The 26,859-nt window shown below is 40.2% G+C and overlaps 1 protein-coding gene across 1 annotated transcript; it reads left to right on the top strand.

The window, feature by feature from the left end:
• The first annotated feature begins 241 nt into the window (after positions 1 to 241).
• Positions 242 to 19,724, top strand: LOC132835058 (ferroptosis suppressor protein 1-like). The gene is made up of 8 exons (XM_060854319.1): positions 242 to 416; positions 3,713 to 3,828; positions 3,933 to 4,052; positions 6,608 to 6,700; positions 14,340 to 14,448; positions 15,916 to 16,068; positions 17,099 to 17,299; positions 19,559 to 19,724. Exons 1-8 carry the CDS (start codon positions 242 to 244, stop codon positions 19,711 to 19,713), a joined length of 1,122 nt encoding a protein of 373 aa, XP_060710302.1. The 3' UTR covers positions 19,714 to 19,724.
• The last annotated feature ends 7,135 nt before the right edge of the window (positions 19,725 to 26,859 follow it).

Below are 26,859 nucleotides of genomic sequence, written 5' to 3'. Positions count from 1 at the left end.
CCAATATTTATCCTCCAATATCACTAATTATAAAATAATCTGACTGTTGCCACATTGCTATTTGTTGAATCTTGTTGTACCCAAATTGGCTGCATTCCCCACTTTACAACAGTGATTAGACTTTAAATGCATTTAATTCACTGCAAAATGCTTTGGGAATATAAGAAGTGATTTTTGAATGTGAGACCTTTTCTCGATATTTCCAATTTAAAACGTTTGCCTCCTTCTTTCAACAGGCACCATGGGAGCAAGATTATCTCTCGATGAAACTGACCGTGTTGTCATTGTTGGTGGTGGTTTTGGAGGGATTGCTGCAGCAAAGCAATTATCATACTATAGGATCCCTTACACATTGATCGACATAAAGCATGCTTTCCATCATAACATGGGAGCTCTTAGAGCATCAGTACAGAAAGGTAAATCAGTAAAAAGGAACAATTTCTAAATATGAATTAGGAGCAGGAATAGGCCATTCAGCTCCTCGACTCTGTTCCACCTTGATATTTATTATAAATAAGACTTCTTATGGGTTTCAGCAAACCAGGATCAATATCAGGATGAAATGAACACTAAACTACATTACAAGTAAGAGAACTGCAAGCATTTGAGCTCAAAAATTGCTCCTTAATTATAAACTGAATTTCTTTTAGGCAATGTGCCAATTATTTCAAGCCTTACCAACAGCTTTAGTGTTTCATCGACTGCATGTTTCAGCAATTTGCTTATGTGATTCTGTTGTTTGCTCTGTTTAATGAAAGAAATGGGGAAATAGCTAAATTTCTGAGGAATATTTTTAAGAGCTGCATACCATATGTCATACTACTGAGTACTGTAGAATAGAAAATTACTCTGATATGGAAAACCACATGATCTGTGAAATGCTGAATTATAAATGCTGACATAGGTACTGGGAAATATATTCAAGAGTATTTCAGGACTCCACTGTTGTTCTACAGAGCATTGTCACCATAAGAAGAAATCAGAATGATTTTAGAAGCAGTGGATTATGCCGCATAATTCGATTGTTTTAAGAGTTCTTTAATAAATCAGCACTGTCCTTATAATTGTATAGATAGACATAGTCTGGTTGCTATTTTAAAGTTGTTTAATTAAATTCTGCCTACAAGACTCTGAAAGAAGATTAAGGTCCCTGGAATTAATGGAAATTAATGGCCTGGTTTTGCGAAGTGGCTTGGCAATAGGAGGCAGGGGACAAAGGCAAGCAGAGTGTCTGACTGGCAGAAAACAGTAATGGACAAATCTCAGCAGTGGCTTGTTCTAGACTCCTTGTCAATTGTACTATTTGTAAACAATCAGAAGGTCAGTGCTTATACAAAAGCTATGTGACCAGGTGATTGATATTGTGATATTTTGGCAGCATTCAGATGGATGTGTGCAGACTAAGAAATAATACTACCTTGCATGGAACACACACATACACATGACAGCTATGGGAAAGGAAACAAAGTTTGCATGTGTTTATCATCAACTGATTGAAAATAATTTGTTGATGCGCTGGTTAACAACCAAACTAGGTTCAGATACATCTCAAAGGAATCTTAACTGTAAACTTAAATAATTTTTGAGCCTGCATAATTTATTAAGTGAATCATCAACAGGACATTGGTAACTTGGGCACTCAAGTAAAAGCATTGCTGGAGAAACTCAACATATCAGGCAGCATTGGCGGAGAGAGAGTTGGAGTTAACATTTTGAATCCAGTATGAGTCTTCTTTGAGAAACTAGGTCCAAAGAGAATTTAAACTTTCTTTCTCCCTAGATTAGGTTAAATTTGATTTAGATTTATTGCCATATGTAGTGAAATAGAGTGAAAAGCATTTTTACATGCGATTCGCAAAGAGTTTCTCGATCATTTGAGTTTCTTAAGTTCTTTCTTTTTTTTAATGGTGTTTTGGTCATAATTCAGCAAAAATAGATTGGAAAAGCATCTATGAATTAAAAGATTAAGCATGCAGAACATTCTGGTTTTTATCAACAAATAACAATCAAAATGCCTAAAATATTGAGATGGACTGTTTCATTATAATGAATTTCAGAGTATAACTCTGAAATTATTGTGACTTCAATAATGTTAGCATTCAAAACCAAGTTTTGGAAGGCTGTACATCCTACACTCCCAATAAGCAACCAATTCTGTGTTGATCAACTATTTTAAGACAAGGATGAAGGTTCTAAATACAAATGTAACAAGGTGAAAGATTGTAAAGTCTTCATCTCCTGAGTTAATCTCCTGCAGAACCTCAGTATTGACCATATCAAAGTTCATGGATTTTGAGGGTAGGACACAATGAGCATGCCTTTAGAAGTTTGGGGTCCCCAGAAAGATCATGGAAGCATTGATAGCAGTCAGCAGTTCTAGAATGAGGACTCTGCAGGCTTGCCTTCCTCACAGGAGGGGAATATGGATACAGGTAGCTGTTTTGAAACTCCACCAAATGTTATCTACTCCCTGACCTTCAATAAGAATTCCAGGCTCAAAACCTGGTTCCCATTTCTTCTGGGGTCAAGTTGGTTTTCCTTGTGTAATTGCTGCAACTGTACAATGGGTTGCAATCTGAGGACTGGATATTAGCTCACCACTCCAAGTGCTATCTATGCTGGAAATGATGGTGTGAGGCAGTCTTTGAATTCTTGCTGTGGCTTCATGGCTCTACGTACCAATTTTTCATTGGAATTAAAAATAGGGCTATACTGAAACAGTGAGAAGTTTTGAACAGTCAGGTTATGAGATCCTTATGAAAACACTCAACATTGGATTTATCATCAATAGATGCTTATGCACCTTCCACTTGAAGAGTATCCGCCGTATCCTGGCAAGACCGAGTGTCCAACGTAGCGGTCCTATTCCAGCATGTACACTCTGCTCAGGCAACAGAGACAAAGTTGACTGGGCCACATCCATCGCATGGAGGATGGCCGCATCCCAAAGGACATCCTCTATGGAGAACTTGCATCCGGGAAGAGACCCACTGGGTGTCCCCAGATGTGCAACAAGGACGCCTGCATGAGGGACATGAAGTCGCTTGATATTGTTACAGAATCCTGGGAAAAGGCTTGCAGCTGACCGCACAAGATGGAGAAGCACCCTAAACCAACACTTCGATTAAGGGGAAAAAAAAGCCGATGAGTCCTGTAGCAGACAAGCGGCATGAAGGAAGGAGTACAGTAGTACTAGCAGATCAATGAAAACATACAGATGTGACCTCTGTGACCAGGACTGTCACTCCAGCAATGGTCTCTTCAGTCACAAGCAACATTGCTTCAGGGAAGCAGAAAGCTAGAACAACAAGGATGCAATCCATGGTCAGCCATGACCGAAGGGGCCTCACTCACTCACTCAGATGCTTATGAATTATCTGAATTTTATTTTCAGATTATACTCTAGATTTTGGTTGATATTGCCATAAAGTCAGATTGAAATGTTACAAATACTGCCATTACAAGATATTATTTAACTTCGGATTTTTAACTTTGCATAGGCTCACCCCAATTATTTAATCTCTTGTGATGAAGTGATGTGATGTTTTTAACTACTTCAAGATGTTATATAAATGCAAGTTGTGTTAGATTATGTGTGATTTATTTTAAGCAGTGACTTTGACAGGTTGAAAGACTTGCTTTCAATACAAGGTCTTGAATAAATAAGTTTGCATAGGTGCTATCATCATGTGTATGTGTGTTTTTAAAATAGGATTTGCAGCAAAAACATTCATACCATATCATCCAACATTCAAAAGCAACTTCAAACAAGGAAGAGTCAATGATATTGATTTTGAACAACAGAATGTCATTTTGGAGAGTGGGGAGGTGAGTGAATTACAGAAACCTTTAATAAGGGAATGTTTTGGCTTTTAACGAAATATCAAATGCTGCTATTCCAATTAACACACTGTCTTTTGTTATTTTTAAAGGTCATTCATTACACTTACCTTATCCTGGCAACTGGTAGCACAGGCCCATTTCCTGGAAAATTAATTGAGCCAGTTAGTAGGGAAACTGCCATCCAGATGTATGAAGATTTAGTGAAAGAGGTAATGCTGAATTAGATTGCAGGGAAACCTTATTTCAAACAGCCATATAATCTTACCTGCTCATGCAACTGGCTATACTTATTGCTATCTGTATTTCTGTCACTTGTTCTTATTATTTCACAAGACAGTATAGAGCATGATCAGTCCATTTTGCCCTTCTGGAAATGTTATGTAATAAACCTCAGTACTTCAGATGGAATCTTCTGCAGAAATGCTCCATGATTATTAAGAGAAGTCCTCGCATTTTCACTTGACCTCAGAGCTCTGGAATTCAGGTTTCATTAGCTAATGGTCCAAACACAACTTGGGCAATTTTCAACTGGCTGTTTCACCACCAACAGTTGTCTCTCTCTAATGAGAGAGCAGCCTTATGGTTCAGTAGGACTATAGTGACTTTACCTTTAATTGGAAAATACTTCATTCACCACATTGGTGTCCAAATGGTGCAATTCATTGGCAGGCCATTGAATGAGTGAACAGATTCCTGATGAAGGGCTTATGCCCGAAACGTCGAATTTCCTGTTCCTTGGATGCTGCCTAACCTGCTAACACATTTTCAGCCGTGAGTGAACAGATTGCCAATTTGTTTCCATGAGATGGTGCTTCAACCTATAAGGTTCCATTCTGGTTCCAGGATCCGAGAGTGCAATCCTGAGATATGAATGGGTTGAGAAAACAGTGCTGCATTGTCAAAGCTGCTGGCCTTCAGATTAGACATTAAACCAAGACCCATTTACCTGTTCAGGTGGTTATTCAAAATCCCATGATACTATTTTTGAAGAAGTTACCCTAGTACTCTGGCCAATATTTCTCCCTTAATCTAATATCACCAAAAAAACCAGTTTATCCAGTCATTGTCACTTTGCTGTTTGTGGGAATTTGCCAAGTACAAAGTTTTAATTCATGCAAAGATTGAGGGCATTGCTGGGTGGGCCAGCATTCATCCTCAACTACCCTTAAAAAAGTGATGGTGAGCTGCTGCCTTAAATACTCCAGTCTATTTGCTATAGATACAACCACAATGCCATTAGGAAGGGAATTCCAGGATTTGACCCAGCAACACTGAAGGAACAGTGATATATTTCCTAGTCAGGATGATGTATAGATTGCAGGGAGGTTTTTTTAGTGGACCCATGTATCTGCTGCTCTTGTCCTTCTAGATAGAAGTCACCATGCTGTCAAATTTTGTCTACAACAGTGATTTCATTTCAAAAAGCATTTCATTGGCTGTAGGGTAGCCTACGTTCAAGAAAAATGCTACATAAATGCAATTTTTTTAATATGCCCACCATCCATGTGTACTATGTTTTGTACCAGCCAACCAGTGAAAGACTCAGCAGCTGAACAACACTTGAAAAACAGATGAAGAAATGTAAAATTGTTAATTTTGTGGGGCCAGTATTAATTCTTTACTTTTGTCAATGTCTTAATTTTTTTCTAATAAAACAAAACCCAACCCATTGACAACCCATGCCATGCCCAGGTAAGGAGACAGTGCTCGGTCTGCATTACTCTGGTAGGGTTAATATAGAGTCCAAAGTGAAAATGGTTTGGCATGGCACAGTGGCTTGATGGTTAGCACTACTGCCTCACAGCACCAGGGACCCAGGATCTATTCCCTCCTCAGGTGACTGTCTGTGTGCAGTTTATACATTCTTTCTGTGTCTACATGGGTTTCCTTTCACAGTCCAAAGATGTACAGGTTAGGTGAATTGGAGAAAGTGAGGGCTGGAGATCAGAGCTGAAAATGTGTTGCTGGAAAAGCGCAGCAGGTCAGGCAGCATCCAAGGAGAAGGAGAATCGACGTTTTGGGCATGAGCCCTTCTTCAGGAATAGTGAATTCTTTAGGTGATTTGGCCAAGCTAGATTACCCATAGGGTGTGGGTTAGGTGGATTAGCCATGGGAAATGGAGCAATAAGGTGGAATGTTTTTCGGAGGATTGGTATGGACTGAATGGCCTGTTTCCAAAAGAATTCTATGATTCAAAATGTTTTGTGCCAGTTTTGGCAGGTCGCATAGATACTTGCAAAAGATGCAAAGATTGCTCTCAATATTTCTCCAGATAGTTTGTACTTGATGGTATAAACTGTAAAATTCAATCTACTGATAACACACCCATAACTGAGTTAGACAGTTGTGGTTCAAACTCCACTCCAGATCTTCAGATAATCCACTGCAGTATGGAGGAGGTGCTGCACTGTTGGTGCTGCTATTTATCAGATAACATGGATAAGAAACCAAGACAATATGTTCCCAATGTTGGGGTGCAAAATATCCTGTGACAAAATGCAAGCAAGAGCAGTGGCAATGAGTTCACTCCAGTGTTCTGGCCAATGTTGATATGTCAACCAACACCACTTTGAAAATTAATGGTTTGCTTTATTACCACATTACTATTAGTGAGAGCTACCTGTGCACTCGACATGTGTTTCCTACATTTCAATACTGGCCAAACTCCCAACAAGTTTCATTGGCTGTTAATCAATATTGAGGGGTCCTGAAATCATGCAAGGCGCCAAACAGATGCAGTTCATTCTTTTTCTGTTCTGTACAGATTCAGAAAGCTGAAAATATTGTGGTGGTTGGAGGTGGACTTGCTGGTGTCGAGTTGACTGCAGAAATCAGAACGGACTACCCTGATAAAGAGGTAAAATGATGATACTGTATTAAGTTTTAGACAGACCTTCTGTTTAATAATCCATTATCTAATATCAGTCATTACTGTTCCTTCATGAAACTGTGGTGTAACATTTATATTCCTTAGCTTAGAAGGTGCTAATTTAAGCATTTAATTAATGATTTTTTAAAATAAGGTCTCATTTCCACTTCTACCTTGTTTGTTTCAGTGCAAAATAAGTGATAAAGTGATAAACCTTTATTGTAGATTGAAACCCTGATCCAGGCTTCAACAGCAACATGCTTTTTGTGAGATGAGTCATGTTCATTTTTCATTCTGTGCGTGTCAAGGAACTAAATCTTAACTGTTCACTCCCATGTAATATCAGTGGGAAAAGTACAATATTGGGCGGAACAATAGCTCCGTGATTAAAACTGCTGCCTCATAGTGCTAGGAACCCCGGTTTGATCCTAGCCTTGGGCAACTGTCTGTGTGCAGTTTGCACATTCTCCTTGTGTCTGTGTGGGTTTCCTCCAAATGTTCTGGTTTCTTGCCACAGTCCAAAGATGTGCAAGTTAGGTAGATTAGTTGTGGGAAATGTAGGAACACAGGGATGCAGTAGGTCTAGGTGGGATGCTCTTTGAAGGGTTGGTGTTGACTCAATCAGCTGCATCCATACTCTAGGGATTCCATAACTCTATCAGACAAGTTAGTGAATCAACACAGATTATTAACTGGAAGTAAAATTTATTTGGTTAGGAGTTGTGATACAGTGTCCCTGCCTCTGAGCCAGAAGCTCTGGATTTGAGTCCCACTCTAGGATTTGATGCTCTGGGAAGGTATCAATCATAGATCATAGAATCCCTACAGTGTGGAAACAGATCCTTCATCCAACAAGCCCAAACCAACCCGCCAAAGAGCATCCCACCCAAACCCACTCCCCCACATTTACCCCGAACTAACACATCCCTGAACACTATGGACAATTTTGCATGGCCAATTCACCTAACCTGCACATCTTTGGACTGTGGGAGGAAACCAGAGCACCCAGAGAAAACCCACACAGACATGGGGAGAATGTGCAAACTCCACGTAGACAGTCGCTTGAGGCAGGAATTGAATCCCGGTCCGTGATGCTGTGAGGCAACAGTGCTGCCAACTGAGCCACTGTGCCGCCCTTCCAACATACACCAATAGCAGGAAGTAAGGAACAGGAGGAAACTCCCAGTCAGCCAACTGCAGAAGGCAACATCAAACCTGCAGCATTTTAACTAAAGGCAAACTACTGTGGATGCTAGAAGGTAGAAAATGCTTGAGAAACTCAGCAAGTCTGACAGCATCTGTGGTAACAGAGATAGAGTTAATGGTTTGAAGCTAATATGTTACTTCAAAACTGTTCTGAAGTAGAATCATATCAGAAATGTTAATTGTTTCTGTCTCCACGGATGCTCCCAGACCTGCTGAACTTCTCCAGAACAGTGTTTTTATCACTGCAGTCCCTTTCCAGATATAACACAGATCAGCATATAGTCCATGGTCACCTCATTAACACGCCTTTTCAGAGCATGATGAGAGAGAGAGAGTGGATATGCACCAAAACCAAAGTGTTTATTTGGGCTTCATCAGTAAGCCAATAGTCAGGAGTCCACTTGAAGTGATATGAGAGAACAAGATGGTAGTGGGGAATGGGCAAAAGAAGATAGGAGCTGGCACCAAAGGAAAGTCAAAAGCAAACGGTTTCAAGAGATTCTTCCAGATGTAAGTTTCAGTTAAAGCAAAATAATCCGGATGCCAGAGATCAGAAATAAAAACAGAAAGTGCTGGTGAAACCCAGGAGTTCCAAGGAAGAGTCATTGGTGACAAAATATTAACTATTTCTCTTTGAATTTAAAATCCCAACAGTGCAGAAAGAGGCCATTGACCGATTGAATCTGTGCCGACCCTCCGAAGAGCAGCCCACCCTCACCCGGCCCCATACTCCATTCCTATAACCCCACCTTCCCATTGGCTAACCCACCTAGCTTGCCCATCTTTGGACTGTGGAGCAACTAGAGGAAACCCACTTTTTCCAGCTCTTCATGTTTTTGTGTCAAGGCTAAGCTTTCTTTGTGGGGCTCAAACAAATGGCAGAGTGGTTAGCACTGCAGCCTCACAGCACCAGGGACCTGGGTTCAATTCTACCCTCAGGTGGCTGTGTGTGGAGTTTGCACGTTCTCCCCGTGTCTGCATGCATTAGCCATTGGAAATGCAGGGTTACAGAGATAGGGTAGGGGGGTGGGTTTGGGTAGGATGCTGTTCAGAGGGTCGGTGTGGACTCAATGAACTGAATGGCCTACTTCCACACTGTAGGGGTTCTATGATTTGATGAAACATTCCTATGTTGACAATGAAACTAAAAGAAAACCTAAGTTAAACAGCTTTCTTTGGTTTGATCTTCTTCACAGTCTGTGAATTTAGTTTGAAAGGCCACATGGCTTTCCCCACAGATCAGAATAAAAATGGCACTTGGGGTCCAGATCATATCCTCAGACTCAGGATGGAGTCTTCCCAGGTCCTGAATCCTGAGAAATCTGGGAGGCCATTCTCAAAAATAAAACATCATATCTTCAACCAACTCTCTAATGTTGAGAAGAGATTCTTGCTGTTGAGTGGTGATAGGCCTAATAACATAAACTAATGCTCATTATCACTCTAATTCTTACTTGATTTCACCTCGTAAACATGCACTCTCCCATTCTCCCACTTGCCAGATAGAAACTAAATGCCAGGAATTCTCAACATGGAAGTCAGCACGAGTACCTTGCGACTCCAGCCCATTGTTTGCTCCTCCAGACCTCCATCTTGGATTCCAGACACCAAAGTCTCAGGGCACACTCCATGGGCAACTGTTGCATGTCCAAAGATCTGGCAGATACCTCTCTGCATTATGATAGCACAACTCCAATCTACTAGCAGTGCGGTTCTGTACTTTGATGTTGCATTTTGGGCATCTCTTGTTGGAATGCCTCTACAATTCCACTGCATGCAGGAACAGATACCCAGCTCACAAACTGGACAAGACTGCATTTCAGAGATGCTCACTCACTCTCTTAGTGATTAATTGCTTCCTATCCATCTGAATGGGCACAGCATACCTGCCTTGCCTTATCTTGTCTTGCAGTTTAGCACATACACAAAACCAGGCAGCTGGTCATGATTTGTCAGCAGTTAAGGGACTAGACATTTTGTTGAATGGTACTGTCCTACAATCTCACATCTGCTTCCACTATGTGCCAGCCACATTCAAAGAAAACATGCTGCTTGTTTATCAACAGAGTGGCCATGTCTCAGAGTCTAAGGGGAGCAGTCTTCAGTCAGTCCATGGTAACACCTTTCGGTCAGGGGTCCTGGCATAGTCAGTCAAGGGCAGCCTCTGACACCAATCCACATGGTTGGGCACAGGCTGATGGCCAGTCAGGATGGTCAAGATCAGGAGATCAGTAACTCTGCATTCCAAGGAGTGGGCCATGGTCAGCCCTGCGTGTCCAGTCTGGGGAGTCACAGGAGGTCAAATGGGGAGCTGTGTAAATACCAGCCAGGGCTCTGGTCTGTCATTATTTGCTGCTGTTGGCTCAGTCGCTGAAGAAGGTGGGCCAGACTTGGTACTGGGAATCCATCCAGTAAACATCAGTGGGCTCCATCAGGGGCTCCTGGTATCGAAGGGAGGCTGGAGAACTCACTTGTGTCGATTGGATTTAGAATATTGAGTGCAGTGAGACTAATAATACTGAAGGGAGACACAAAGAGGAGAGACGACAGACTATGGGAGGGAAAAGGGTCACACAGAATGGGGTTTATTGACTATAAGCTATATCCTGGCTTCCTGGGGCTTGAGGAGTAAACAGGACAGAAGATTGAAATAGATGGATTTTGTTTGGAATTGGGAAATTCAAAGCCTGTGGGGTTGTCAGCAAGGCTACCTCCAAGGGGATGGTTACATTTGGGCATTCACCAAGACGGAGAGGCTGAGTCTGAGATTCACTATTTGAGAAGCGACTGCGGTTTCTTCCATTGTGCTGTAAATAACAAGTGTGCAATGAACATCACACCCAGCGTGATCAGGGTAAGTACCTCTCTTGAGGGAGAATGCTTTGATTTTGAATTATGTGAGGCTCAAAAATGAAAGAGGGTGGGATCCAGGTAAGACAGCTAGCTGATTTTAGCTGCCTGCCCATCAACCTTCATTACCATCGGAGTGAAAATTAGGGTCCTCATGCTAAACTGCATTCTTCCTTCTACATACCAGTGACAGTGAGTTATCAGGACTGGAGTGCTGAATGTGATGATATGTATCTTTGTTGAATAACCATCTTCCACATTCCCAATGCTTCTTTACAGAACCCTCCCAGTGGATTCAGACTGCATTGAAACTATCAATGTCACATCAAAATAATGCTTCTAAATTCACGCCTTGTTCCCTCATTGCCTTCAGCAGTGAAAATAGCTTGGTGTTATTTTCACCAGCATCCAGTTTGATAAAATGATTTTCTGAATCTGATGTGTCTATAAATTTCCAGTTGTGTTTCACCTCAATGTCAGAGTATGCACCAAGGGACCTTGAGCACAATGCTGTTGCTTCTTCCCCTTGGTGTCAACTGATGGAATCATGAATGAGTTTTATGGAGCGTAGGCTATCAGCTCTGTAAACCTGACAAGATCAGCAGCACTGCACACTGAAGCTGCCAACTCTGAAACTATTTTTGCCTCTTTGCAGCCTCAGCACGATGTAATCAGCATGAATGTTCTTTGACTTCCTTGTGCCATATGTTTCCCATTATGACATCAAGTAGATCATCACAAATGGCTACAGTGTGTGAACTGATTCCAGGCTGTTCTTTACGAAGATTCCTGCTGCTTTGAGGGGTGACCAGTTCTGTTTTTCAAGTGGTTTACCATCCTTACACATTTGCTTGTAATCTCTTAAAAGCATGGAAACATGTGGTGAGGACCTACTGGTTACATTAATGTGGAAAGACCCCATCTCTCCCGTTTGCTGCTGCAAAAGCTAATTAAAAGGTCAATACCATGAGTTCAGATTTAAGCTTGAGTTTTGGGTTAAGCCATTCTTTTACCTCAGTTTTCAGAGAACAAGACGCACATTTAATATTTTACTGAGCAGACCATTACACATCAGCAGAATGTGGACTGGCTAAAATACCAGAAAAATCCTACTCTGCTAAAATCAAAGCCTTAATGTAGAGAAGAGTATCTTGCTGTTTCCTCATAGTGGACGCTCCCAGAGTTGAAAGGTTTAAACAATGGATTGAGGACAAACTCTTCTCGAGAATCCTTAAAGGAGGGAATTGGATGGGAATCTGTCTTTCTAAAATCGGTTCCATCAATGTAATGTGTGCATCTTTCAAAAACAAAGAGCTGGGTATTACAGGCTCCCACTGTGTGAGCTTTCTGCAGTGCGGTATGTTAAACAGGTCTGGTGCCCAGACACTCCTGAGCTCACCTCCTTATTTGGGTGGCCTAGTGGTATTATTGTTAGAATATTATTCCAGAGGACTGGTATATGTTCTGGGGGACCTAGGTTCAAATCCCACCCATGGCAGATGGTGGAATGTGAATTCAGTAAAGAATCTGAAATGAAAAATGAATGATGCTTTAAGGAGAGGTTGAATAGGCTGGGGCTATTTTCATGGAGTGTCAGAGGCTGAGCTTTATAGAATCATGAGGGGCATGGATAGAGGGTTTAGGTTTAAGGTGAGGGGGAAGATTTGTATGCAGAGGGTGTTGCATGTATGGAATGAGCTGCCAGAGGAAGTGATGGAGGGTGGTACAATTACAACATGTAACAGGCATCTGGATCGGTATACGAATAGGAAGGGTTTACACTTAGAGGGATGTAGGCAGAATGTTGGCAAATGGGATTAGATTAATTCTGGATATCTGGTTGGCATGGACGAGTTGGACTGAAGGGTCTGTTTCTGTGTTGTACATCTTTGTGACTCTATGACTGTGAAACCATTGTGGATTGTTGGGAAAAACCAACTGCCAATCTTACCTGGTCTGACTTACATGTGACTCCAGATCCAGGCCAAAATGGTTGGCTCTTAACTGATACCTTGGCAATTACAAAAGGGCAAGAAATACTAATCTTGCCAGAGATGCCCACATCCCATGAGTAAATAAATAGCAATCCACAACCAGTCCATTGTATGTAAATAAATAAAGCTCAACCAAATTTTTCAACGCTCAATTGTCTCTAGCATTACATTACCCACATGACTGAAATAGGCATGTGGGCAGGAGTGGGCAGTTTGTTTTCTTTCACAAATGTGCAAGTAGTGAGGTAGTGCTTTCTTCAAATAATTCCCTTTGCCGACCGGGCAACTCCAAAGGATAGCACCCAAGCCTTCCTTCCTTCCGGCATGGAATTTGCAACATATCTCCAAACCTCTCAACGTAACCCGTTCCCAAAGTTATCAGACCCTCCCGACTTCTCTGAGTCTGGTGACCCATAAGGTCTTCATCCTGTTGTAGGACCAACAGCTCCAGAGAGTGGGAGCCCTTCTCACTGAGAATTGGAAGTTTGATTCCAAAATGATTTAGCCCAGTCTCAGTGTCTCTGGCTGCAAGGCAGGATTGGTCACAGTCTGTTGGCTTGACATCACCTTTTGCCCATATGCCACCATTTTTTAACTATCCACTTAAGGCCTGCTTTATTAAGACTCAGAGCTTCACTTCATCTCCATACAAGAACATCTGGCTACTGTTGGTCCACGTCTCCAGTCAAAGGAACAGTGATGATTTTATAAACTTTCCCCCGCAGTGTGACAACAATAATCCTTTCTGCATTTTCCTGAAAGCAACTGGCTCTATCTTTTGACTGGGGCATCTTGTCTTCCTGTTCACATAGGGGCGTGGATTTTGCGGAGCCCACTGGAGGGAGCAAGTTGACAGACAGGCTCAGAACCACGGTGACAGCAAACTGGCCGTTGATGGATTCATTCATATTTGTTTTAATCAAATTTCCCTCCAAACCTACAACCTGAAGTTACGTATTCCATCCAGCTGTGAAAGAAAACAATATTATGATGCTTTGTGATTCAGGGGAGATGTGAAGGGGTCAGCAGTGATTTCTGCCAGAGGTTCAATTTCCTCCTGTCAATCTGCACTGTCAAGTTCATTACATAAATAAGGCTCCATGGCTGACACCCAAATGATACTTATGTATATCTCCCTTAAATATGTTTCCCTTCACCTATTGAAATGGCCTTCATAGTAAGAAGAAAGGGTTAGAAAGTAGCAATGAAAAAGGGTTAAGCTGTAGTTATTCTTTAAACCACCAATAAATACTAACTTCAATAACATAACATTCCTCTCTTCCTTAGCATGTGCTACTCTGCTACTTAGATACACAAGTTATTTCCATTCATAAGATACATACAAAAGGACAGGAGAAAATTCTGAGCATGTTTGAACTTCTAATATCAGGCTTTAATCTTCGTTATGAGCTAGTTTTAGTGCATTAATTCAGGCCTTTGTGCTGAACTTATGTCAGAATGATTATAAAGCCATTTCAAATAACCAGCAGAAACAATGTATGCCAGAAATTGCACAGAGATAATTAAATAGTTTATTGCTATAGAACTCACAAAACCTTCTTTCTGTTGTTTTTCAGGTAACCTTGATTCATTCAACTTATGTTCTGGGTGATTCTGAGGTTTTACCGAGCGTAAGACGTGGAGTTAAGGAAATTCTTATCAATAAAGGGGCTCACCTTCTACTAGGTAATATCACATCAGTCAATCATATTTACTGTGGGAATGAAAGGCTAATTTGTGGAATACTTAAATCAGGTTGTGTGATGATTGTATTGACAGATGCTTTGTTGTAAACTGAAGTGTATTTTCTTACCATTTGGTTCACTGTATTTACAGAAACATTTTAAATAACTATATTTGCAATACATATTAATTTCCCCTCTGTTTCTGTTGAGCTTGTTTATTTTATTTGGTCTGTACCCTTTTCAAAGTGAAAAATATACTTAAATAAGATAAAGCTAATTTCCATCAACTTTAGTGAAAATCAAACCCTGAAGTTTAACATATTACTCCAGGTACTCCAGATAAATATACCTAATTTAGTCCTGTCTTCTGATATGTTTTAATGAATGAAAATAATTTTTATTGTTTAAGTAGAGGAACACTATTCAGAGAAGTATGTTCAGAGCAATATGGGGTCTTATCAATCCATTAACAATAATGGAATGGCAAAAATGTTCCAAAAAGTCATCTTCCATTTATTTTGTCCTGTAATTAAGAGGGTTGTGCATTCCATAACAATTGTAAAATTGTTCTGGGGCGGGGGGTGCAGGGTTCAAACATTAACAAAATCTATTTCTGCACACATTGTCCTCAAATGTTGTTTCTACTTAATATTAAGGTTAGAGGATTTGAGCTACAGGGAGAGGCTGAATAGGAGGGGGCTATTTTCCCTGGAGCACCAGAGGCTGAGGGGTGACCTTATCGAGGTTTATAAAATCATGAGCATGGATAGGATAAATAGACAGTCTTTTCCTTGGGGTGGGGGAGTCCAGAACTAGAGGGCATAGGTTTAGTGTGAGAGGGGAAAGATATGAAAGAGACCTAAGGGGCAACTTGTTCACTCAGAGGGTGGTACATGAATGGAATGAACTTTCAGAGGAAGTGGTGGAGGCTGGTAAAATTGCAACATTTAAAATGCAGCTGGATGGGAAGATTTGGAGGGATATGGACCAAGTGCTTGAAAAAGAGACTAGAGTAGGTTAGGATATCTGGTCGGCATGGATGGGTTGGACCAAAGGGTCTATTTCCATGCTGTACATCTCTCTCTATCTGATTAGTTTGGACTGTATAATGTACAATTGGCCAAAGAAGCTGGTGAATGACTGTCTCCATTCCTCTGCCACTGGTTTTGTTAAGGTTGATCAGTCATAGATATATAATAGTAGATACACATCGAGCCTTATTCTACCTCTACCTTACTAATTTGAGGAATAACAGTTTGCACACTGTTCTGGTAACAGCATTTTTAAGCTCTCAATTGATGGGGTGCTGTCTGCTTGAATCAGTAACCCACCACTCCTTGACATAAAACTATCATATTTTTGAGCAATAACCCTCTTGTGTATTGGTTCAAGAAATGAAAACTGGCTGCGGGAAGAAAATTGTCTGATAATCTGACAGAATATTTTACATGTTGTTGTTTTTCAAAAGGGCAGAAAGTCAATAACCTGTCTGAACTAACTGTGAACAAGGTGCAGAAAGACACAAAAGTGCTGACTAATAAAGGTCAAGAGATTATAACAGATATGGTCATCTGTTGTACCGGGATAAAGATTAATTCCTCCTCATATGCCAATGCCCTCAGTAAGTTATACTTACAGTATTTTAGAGTTTGTTAAAAAAAATTGTTTTTCTTTCTGTGGCGTAGACTTGGCAGAATCTGTGTTTTTTATTTCATATGATGTGTACTCCATTTTCATTTGTAAATCATTAGGTGGCACAATGGCTCATCACTTAGCACTGCTGCCTAACAGTCCCAGGTTCAATCCCAGCCTTAGGTGACTGTCTGTGTGGGGTTTGCACATTCTCCCTGTGTCTGCTTGTATTTTACACATTCTTCCCGTGTCTGTGTGGGTTTCCTCCCACAGTCCAAAGATGTGCAGGTTTGGTGAATTGGCCATGTTAAATTGCCCATGGTGTTAGGTGCATTAGTCAGAGGGAAATGGGTTTGGGTGGGTTACTCTTTGGAAGTTTGGTTTGGGCTGAAGGCCTGTTTCCACACTGTAGAGGATCTAATCTAATAGCTGAATATTGCCATTCAAACAGAGTCTTAGCTACATAGGACTTAAAATTATGGCACAACTACATGAGACGAATTTCTCCAACACCGTAGCCTAATTTAATAAAGGTAACTCAGTCAAATATTAGTCGTTTATCTACTTAACATCAGCACAAATGTCATCTGATTTATTTTGCTTTTGAAGTTAGCTTAAAGATTTTCCTTGAGTTTCATGTTTGTTTTGCAAATATCAAACTAATACATATCCATTTTTTTCCTCAATCTGTTATGTTGATGGTTTTAAAATCCTCGCAAATAAATTATCAAGAGGTGTTGAATAAATTCAAAGTACTATTGGAATGAAGACACTGATGAGAATGGGACATTTTATTTTGGATATCTTACTGACTAATAAAAATAAATATGGATCCCTTGCAAGAATGAATTATAAAGATATGGTAAAGACATAAAATAAATATTTTGTATTTGTCTTCGCAGAAGACAAAAGACATAGTTAAAGGGGGAAGATTGCATTAAGACTTCATTAAAGGCTCTTTCCTTTAATACATGTTGTATTCAGAATAAGTTAATTGTCGACTCTTTTTCTTTTAACAGAAGATAAACTCAATGAAAATGATGCAATACTGGTTGATGAAAATCTGAATGTGAAGGGAATGAAGACTGTTTTTGCAATAGGGGACTGTGCAAATGTGAACGAGCATAAGTCTGCCTATACTGCTGAATTCCAAGCACTTGCATGTGTGAAAAATATTGTTCATGGCCTTAAACATGAACCTATGGAACCGTACAAACCAGGTAAATGTGTTAAAATCGACAGAATGCACAGAAACTATAATTTGCATTTTTATAGTACTTTTATTGTAGCAAAATGGCTGAAGCATTTCACAGAATTGTGTTAATAGACACAATTTACACTGAACCACATAAAAACATACAGAGCCGCATTAGAACACATAAAGGAACAAATTACTGCAGATGCTAGAACCTGTACTGAAAATAACAAATGCTGGAAATCACAATGGGTCAGGTACCGTTCATGGAGAGACAGCAAGCTAATGTCTCAAGTCTAGATGACTTTTCATCAGATGAAGAGTTGTCTAAACTCGAAATATTAGCTTGCTTTTTCTCCATGGATGGTGCCTGATTTACAGCATTTGTTATTTTTAGTAAGATCATTTAAAGACAGGTGAAGATTTTAAGGAGTACTTTGAATGAGGAGGGGTTAATAGAAGAAATTTCAGAGCTTAAGATCTAGATAGGTGAAGGTGGATCTCCATTGGTGGAACAATTACTATTGGGGATTCTCAAGAGACCAAGAGGTGGACTGAGATCACAGAGAACTGTAGGACTACTGGAGATTACAGAGATAGACTAAGGCAAGGTGAGGAAGGATCAATTGAGGTGTTACCACACCAGGAACCAATGTAAGTCAGCAACATAAAGGATACGGATGAGTTGGCATGATTTAGGATGTGGGAAAGAATGGTTTAGATAATATCACATGCATGAGGATGTGAAGTAAGGTTTTGGGAACTCAAGTCGAGAAATAATAAAGGCATGCATGAGGATTTCAACAGTAGTGGAGCTGAGTGAGGAATGGATACAAGCAATGTTGGAGAAAAAGAGGACTGCTCAATTTGGGACTGGATAAGCGCCTCCACTCTGAGGAACCTTCTGTCTTACTTGAAAAGACAACTAGCTTTCTTATCACTGTTACTTTTATTGGCAATTTATCTTCAAGAGCTGACCAGCCTCTCTCAAATGATCTCACCAGGGTGTTCTCTGCCCTCATAGTCTGGATATGAACCTTATTTGACCTCAACAGTGATGTCACAAAGCCCACGGAGAAAATCCTGCCTCAACATGCTCGGACAACAAATTATATAGATTGAAAGAAATTTATGCTCTCTCCAGGTGCTGAAAAGAAAAAAATTAACTTTGTCCCTAGCAGCAAGTCTGTCCTTTAAAATCTGGCATCTGAACTAAAATCCACCTCTGTTAAAATGAATGGAAATCTCTGCCTGATAACTGAAAATATCCTCAGTGTTTTTGAGTTGTTTAAACTCTGTTCCCTATATATACAGAAGAATGACACAAATGACTCATAATTCAATGATATTGATTGCTGTTTATCATTAAAAATCACACTGAGCCAAAAATACCAAAAGCAGTCTTTCCATCTTGAGGAAACTTTGTGAGGTAAAACAAACAACTGTGGATGTAGGAAATCTTAGACTGAAAGAGAAATTGCTGGAGAAACTCAGTAGATCTGGTAGTACCTGTGAACAGAAAGCAGAGTTGACATTTTGCATTCAGCGACGTTTCATCAGAACTGGAATCTTTGTGAAGATGGCCAAGGCAAGGTGGACCTAATTTGTCTGGAGATCAAAAGACTTTCTACATGTTTTGCCCCAATACACACCTTCTACACAACCTAATTAAACTAATGATAGCTATTCTGCAGTTCAGAATGAGATAAAGACAATGCATACTAAAATGTTCAAGAACATGTATGTCATTCTCAGAATAAAATTAGGTTGATCACTCAAATGTGTGGCAAATGAAATGAAGATGGGAGGGGATACTTTTATAGTTAGTTATAAGGAAACCATGGCAAAAGATTTCCTTTGGCTGCTTGTGGAAGATATGTCAAGATCTTGTTTCTAAATTATCTTTATGTTGCATTTTCCAATGCTCAAACAATGCTCAACGCTGTTCAAGAATTGGGAGATGGCCATAAACTCTATCAACATGTGGGATTAGTTTGGATAAGTTGTTGCTACTCAGTGGGCTGAGAGACCTCTTATGACTATGATTCTATGAATATTCATCCTTTTGATGAGCACAACAGGCCCTGAATCAAAATGATTTCCTTTTCTCACACAAAACTTGAATGCCACTCATAAAATATTTCAATTTATCTTTGCTGGATTCTTTCTAGCCTTGCCACAAGGTCATAATATAAAGATTTTTTAAAAAAGTGAATAATGTAAATAAATTATTCCCTGGATTTTGGTAATTGATGAAGGCTCTTATTTCACGTCTTTACTTTAGGTGCTCCTTACATGTTAGTGACGATGGGCCGAAATGATGGTGTTGGCCAGATGTGTGGTTGCAATGTTGGGAGGTTAATCGTAACTTACGTCAAAAGCAAGGACCTACTGGTTAAGACAAGCTGGAAGAAAATGGGTCAACGGATGCCACACTGACTAAGTTTAATTCCCACATTATATAACTGTATTCTCCCTTTCTACAGTGTCTCAGTCAATGACCCAGTGCCTAATGTTTATATCCCTTTTTGAATCCTTTTAATTTCTATATATACTTCTAAAATTTGTTTTATATAATAAAGGTTAGGGATAATTTGGCCTGAGATATAATTCAGTGCTTATTTCAAAGTCTCAGATTTATCCTGACTTTAATTTATATTTTTTATAGTAAATAGTAAAACTTGCACAATTTGGGAAGCAGGAGTCTGCCTGTGGAATGACAGCTGGGAAATCAAAAAGGATAAGTTACATCACTACCGGCAGCTGCAGAATCCAATGACAAAATTAGAAGTCTTCACTAGCAGTTTCCATTATGAGCATGGACATAAATAATTGGACTCCAAAAGGTGATACAGAAATGATAAAAATGGAACTGCTGTAATAAAGATTCTGTAAACAGGAAACATTTGTAAGATTTTTAATATGTTATCATTGGGGAGGAAAGTTATTGGAACATCATTGATCAATGCTGTAGACTGTAGAAATCTCGTTCCATCTTCAATTTGACACAACCCATGTTTTACAGGTATTGTGTCTCCTGTACAGATATGAGTGACTAGAAAAGGAAAGTTTCCTTTCATTTTAAATATCTCTGGAGATCTCTTTTATATCTACCTAGGGTAAGCAGGGGTTTGGCTTAATATATTTTAGGTGAAAGATCTCAGACAGTGCAGCACTCTCTCAGCACTGCATCCAATCATCAACGTGGATTTTGTGCTCAGGTGTGAGACTTGAGCACATATCCATCCAACACGTTGCTAAAGACCTACTTCTGTGCCTAGGCTGCATGTCCATCCTATCAATCATTGCTAAATCTCTTCTTGAACTCATCGTCCAAAGGCAGGTCCAACCCACAAAGACACAATGTGCTCCATGGTCGGGCAAGGAGGCAACTCCCAAATCCACTGTGATATTGACACCAATGTAATCCACACTGCAATCCACTGAGCCAATAGCTCCCAAGGAGTCTGAGTCTGGCAACATACACTTTTGGTGACACACGTTGTAGACCAAACTATAGTTAGTGATAGTTGAGACTCTAATTTTCTTCTATCACTTGGCCGATCAGGAACCTCTTCTGCTCTTGCCACCTGCATTGCAGTATTCCAGAAGGATTTATAAATTGCTCCTCTCTCTATTTGGCCATGTTGTAAATGCATCTTCCTTAAATAACAAGCCAAGGAGTAGGACTGGAACCCAAAGCTTGTGGTTCAGAGACAGGGTTGCTACCAGAAGATCTTCCTCTTCTTTTCAATTATAACACAATTATCTTAACCTTGCTGGTTGTCAGTCAGATCTGTCTTCTCACATCTAATTCAACAATCCAGGTGATAAAAATGTTTCTTGAATTATGCAAAACTTTTATTCCTTATATAATTTAAAATAAACGAAACTGCTAAAATATTCAGAATCAATTATATTGTATAAGGTAGAAATTCAGCACTGGATAATTGCATCTCTGGAAGATGGATTATTTGAATTCATATTATTTGTTCAGGTTTTTCACATCTCTTTTAATCTCATTTCATAAATATGTACGCCTGCAATTATTGATGTGTAAACCACATCTCCCACCTAACAATAATTTGAAAATCACATGCCTTCCTGAGAAACAGATGCTAGGGATCTATTCTTCGATATACAGTGAGAAAGATTGACTAGGATTCACATTTGTCTCACAAAATAGGGAACAATTTTATCAACATTTGCCCTATTTTATTCCTTCAATATTCGTCAAATGGCAGTGTTTTTAAACCAGGATTCCCTGGAATCCAAGAGGTTTCTAAGCATCACTAAAGGTTGAAAACGCAGAAAGTTTTTAACTTTACAAGGTGTTTTTACATTTAATGAAAAACAATCATTCATTCAATTGTGTTTTCCTTTCTTTTCATTATATATAACATGTATAATTGGAAGGGAGGAGGGAAAGAAGGTTGGGTACCATTAAAACTTACAATTTTTATAAGGTTCCTAAGTCAAAAAAAGTTGAAATTCACTGTGGTGTAAGACAACAGTTAATATAATCACCACAAATTTAAACCTATTAACTTAGAAAGAAAAATAACAGCAATGATTGGATTAAATTCATTTAATTACCTGCTCATTCATCCAATTTGCTATTTCTGATTGTAAAACATTGGATCTGAAATCCTTTAGAGATGTCCTGGAATTGTGATGAGGCATCATATGGAATGCAATACCATTCTTTCTTAAGTTGAACATAAAGTAATTCATTAAATTCTGTGGGTATGTATATCAAAATCAATCTGGTTTAAATGTTACAAAAAAATGCAATAAATGTTTTAAATTCATAAATAGACAGAGAGCAATCATAGTGTTCCTTTTCAAGCTTGCAACTTGGATGAAATTAATATAAAAATGTATGACCTTTTTGATTGCGAGCAGTTTAACTTTGTGAAACACCATACTTCCTTTGCCATGCACAAGTTTTGCTCACTCAGCTACATAATCAATTTATCATTTGTAGTCTTCTTTCTCACTTTTTTTTTGAGCAGTCAGTTTTTTTTCTTACTTAGTAACACTTCATCATGACTAATACTATCGTGATATACGTTTAATCTTACTCATACCATATTGTGATATTTATGTTATCCTTCACTGATCCATACATTTAGCAGACTGACAGCACTATTTGACTATTTGAACACAGTTTTGGAACCATTATGCAGGCTGTAGATTCTAAACTTGTGGGATGATGCTGCAGGGATTAATGAAGGCCATTAAATGTCAGATTAAGCTAATTGCCACATATATGAAAAGCAATGTAAAGATCAAGGCAACAAAAATCTTGGAAATGGCATTTTGGAAGTGGAAAAACAAGAATGCAGCTTGGCGAATATACATCAATCCATAGAGAAGGCATGAGGGCAGATTTTCATTCACAGGAGCAAGCTGATGAGGCACAGAGGGCAGACTGACTAAGTCAAGATCTCAAACATGGAAAACAACATGTCATTGCTGGAATTTCTTCACAAATTAGTATTTCCATACCAGGTGTTTCACTGTTTTAATCCAGTAATTGAACTGGCGTTGCTGAGGTTCAGAAGGAGGAGGTGGAGATGAAGAAGGAACAGCCTTCACCATCAGAATGAGTGACATGAGGATCCACGACTGGAGCTGAGGATGAGGAAGTAGTTCCTGAAGAGGGGAACCAGGATCTTCACTGCAGTCGAATGGTCCACTCAGAGGGGGGCTCTATTGCAGCTTCCTGTAGGAGGGTGAAAGGAAATGCTGGAGGTGTCTTCGCAGGCCTAGGAGCAACTTCCCTTCCATCTGCTGCCTCCTACAGCTGTGAAGCTGGGGAGATAATGCTGAGGCTGTGGGTCTGAAGACCACAGCAGCATTGGACTTTCTGACATCAGATCCTTTGAAGCCTCAACTGGGCACATGTGTGGCATCTCTCCGTTGACAAGTGTACAGGTATTCCTGAGATAATCACTTTGACAGGTAAGCAATGCAGTCAGTCCAGTTCACTATGGGCCCAGAGAGCCAGTGAGCAAATGGATTTACAGTCATCGCTCAGGTCTAAGGGCCACTGGTAACTGGTATGTGGCAGTCAGAGGTCTCTGGCACCATCCAGCCAGATTCCTGAGCAGGAAGGGATTTCACTCCCTCAATGTCCAGCTTGTGAGCACAGGAAACAATTCCTGTGGAATGTGAGCCCACCATCCAGGGAGCTGTCACAATATTTCCATTCAACACAGCTCCCAGGATCCTGAAAGTTTGCTCTCCTGGCCTTTAGGTGACAAGGGGTGCTCCAGTGGGCATGGCTAATGACCCCAATGTGAAGCCCTCAGACTGATGGTGAACAGCACCACATGGGGCGGCATGGTGGCTCAGTGGTTAGCACTGCTGCCTCACAGCACCAGTGTCCCAGCTTCGATTCCAGCCTTGGGTAACCGTCTGTTTGCACATTCTCCCAGTGTCTGTGTGGGTTTCCTCTGGGTGCTCCAGTTTCCTCCCACAGTCCAAAGATGTGCCACGTGAATTGGCTATGCTAAATTGTCGGTAAGTGTTAGATGGATCTGGATGGGATATTCTTCGGAGGGTCGATGTGGACTGATTGGGCTGAAGGGCCTGTTTCCACGCTGTAGGGAATCTAACCTAATGACAGCCCATGTTTCCACCAGGGCCAGCAATGACCAGCCAATTAGTCTTTTAAATTGCTCATAAGGAGAGCTCCCTTGTTATTCTGCCAGCCTGGTATGGGTGAGAAATTTTATGTTAGGCCGTTCATGCCCAGTTTGGTGCAGATTTGTACTTAATGTTCATTTTTATCTAGAGAAGAAGAAATGTAGTAAGAGCATTAGCATAGGTAAATAAGCCTGCATTGATAGAGACAGATTGAAATGTCAATGTCCAGAGCTGTGATTGTCCATGTGTGTTATTATTGAGAAAACGGGGGAGTTTAGGTATTCAAAAATTCTGAATGAAAGGTGGATCTGTGTTTTCAAAATGACGCAAATGAATAAAGCTTCATATAATGTGCGAGATACCAGTGCAGTGTTTATCCTGAGCCATGTTTTGTAGTGGTATCCTTCTCCATGCCAGCCTTCAGTGAAACACTGTCTGATGTGTGTTCCTGGTTATGATAAAAGGTCAATGGGCTGACAGCGTATCAGCGACTGAACTTTGTAGCTTCTTTTATATTTTAAGTGTGAATCCTTGTAGATATGTTTATAATACGTATTGTGTCTTTTTTAAGCTAACTCATTAATGATCAGCACTCATGTGATTGTCAGTTCCTGGCAGCACATGTGGGAATATCAGAAATGAGCATGATGATTCTAATTCTGTTGCTTTATGGCAATTACATTTGGAGATAGTAAACACATAGACAACTTCAACACAATTCTGAATCAATAAGAGAGAAAACACTTACATAGTGATTTTCTATATAGCAACAGTGGCTACACTATAAAAGTACTTCATTAGCTGTAAAGTGCTATGGGACATCCTGAAAGGTTATGAAAGACACTATGTGAATATTTTCTTTCACCTTTTCTTGGATTTTGGATGTCACAAAACACCTTGCAACCGAATGCTTTTTTTTGAAATACAATCACTTGTGTGATTAAAACAAACACGATAGCCAATCTGCATTCAGTGAGGTACTTACAAGCAGCAAATAAATGAATGAGAATAGTTGGCTGAGACACTAGAAGTGCAGCACATACTCCTTTACATAATGCCAGGAGATCTTTTATGGTAACCTGAATAGACAAGAGGACACGTGGATTAACATTTTGCCTGAAAGACAGTACTATCTTAGATTAAGTACTTAATGGAATTTTAACCCGCAAACTCTCACTCAAAATTGACAATGTCAGAAACTGAAGTAAGTTTTATATGTGCCAACTGCTCTTTGTTTGTGAATGCTGTCATTTGTCATAACAATGAATTGACTGAAAGGTAGTTGTTTTAATACCATTCATGTGATATATGTATTTCCACTTTTTCATCATCAGTTCAGTATCTTATATTGTCAGTGTTAACTCTGATCAGGCATTGTCCTCACCAACAGGACACTTTCTTCTCAAATAAAAGCAAAACACTGGAGATGCAGGAAGTGGGAAATAAAAATAGAAAATGCTAGAGAAACTCAGCAGGTCTGGCAGCATCCATGGAGAGAGAAACAGGTTAATGTTTCAGGATGACTCTTCCTCAGGGCTGGAACTTTGTGGGTTTTATATTGTTGACAAAGGGGATATGTTCCCTAGAAATTTGCCAGATGTCTTCAGCTTTTTCTGTTTTTAATCTTGGATATTTAATCACATTGTTGAGAAGCACTGATATGCTTACTGCGAGCCAACATAGGCAACTGCCCCTCTCACTCCGCCGAGAACAAGCAAGTCCTGGGCCTCCTCCATCGCCAGTCCCTTACCACACGATGCCTTGAGGAAGAACACCTCATCTTCTGCCTAGGGACCCTGCAACCCCATGGCATCAATATGGATTTCACCAGTTTCCTCATTTCCCCTCCCCCCACCTTACCCCAGTTCCAACCTTTCAGCTCAGCACTGCCCTCATGGCCTGTCCCACCTATACATCTTCTCCCCAGGCTCCCAGCCTCATTCCTGATAAAAGGTTTTTGCCCGAAACATCAATTTTCCTGCTCCTCAGATGCTGCCTGACCTGCTGTGCTTTTCCAGCACCACTCTCCCAACTTTAATCCAACAGAAGCAGAGGTGGGATGAGGAATAGCAATGAATCAAGTATACTAACAGGGAAGCAAGATGCAAATGGAAAGTTTGAAAGCAGTGATGTCCAGGGAACTGGAGAAGGCAAAGTGCAAATCCAAAAGTATCAGTGCAGATGATGGAGTAACGCAAGGAACAGCTGCAGGGAGGTGAGGAGCTCCGAGCTACAGACAGGTAGGAAAAACCAATCACATTTTGTATGACAAACACTGATCCAACTCATCTTGTATATCTCAAAATAGAGCTCCAGTACAACCAATACCTGTGGTTTTTATTATGCAGTTTTTATTAACTGTGTTTCGCCCTTTGGGAGAGGGAGAGGGGTATAGGGGTTGGACAGCAAGTGGCGTTGACATGATCACATCAAATGGCACAGGAGGATTGAGGGCCCACTGTTACTTATATGTAAGATGGGACGAAGTCTGCAGCACTACTCAAACCAGCAACAGCATTTTCATGGAAGGGAAGAGTGGGAGTAGGGACTGGGAATAAATATTATTATTCAAATCACACTGATTAGTAAAAAAAAACACATTGAGTCAAACTCCTTTCATAACAGCATTAAGAATATATGTAGCAATGGACTGCAGCAGTTCAAGGGAATGGGTAATTATTTAGATTTCCTATAGTGTGGAAACAGGCCCTATGGCCCAACCAGTCCATACTGACGAGTAACCCACACAGACCCATTTGACTGATTCACCTAACACTACGGACAACTTAGCATGGCCAATTCACCTGACGTGCACATCTTTGGACTGTGGGAGGAAATTGGAGCACCCAGGCAGATAGGGGGAGAATGTGCAAAGTGCACACAGACAGTTGCCCAAGGCTGGAATCAAACCTGGGACCCTGGTACTGTGAG

The sequence above is a fragment of the Hemiscyllium ocellatum genome, chromosome 43 (assembly GCF_020745735.1).
Source record: "Hemiscyllium ocellatum isolate sHemOce1 chromosome 43, sHemOce1.pat.X.cur, whole genome shotgun sequence".
Taxonomy (NCBI): Eukaryota; Metazoa; Chordata; class Chondrichthyes; order Orectolobiformes; family Hemiscylliidae; genus Hemiscyllium; species Hemiscyllium ocellatum.
Note: the sequence above shows the minus strand (reverse complement) of the source record. Positions and strands in the feature narration are given on the sequence as shown.

Bases quoted from the DNA above. Each gene is read 5' to 3' on its own strand.
- LOC132835058 (XM_060854319.1), top strand. From the start codon at position 242: ATGGGAGCAAGATTATCTCTCGATGAAACTGACCGTGTTGTCATTGTT. The intron at 4,053-6,607 runs GTAATGCTGAAT...TGTTCTGTACAG, and splicing joins ATGAAGATTTAGTGAAAGAG to ATTCAGAAAGCTGAAAATAT. The intron at 16,069-17,098 runs GTAAGTTATACT...TTCTTTTAACAG, and splicing joins CTCATATGCCAATGCCCTCA to AAGATAAACTCAATGAAAAT.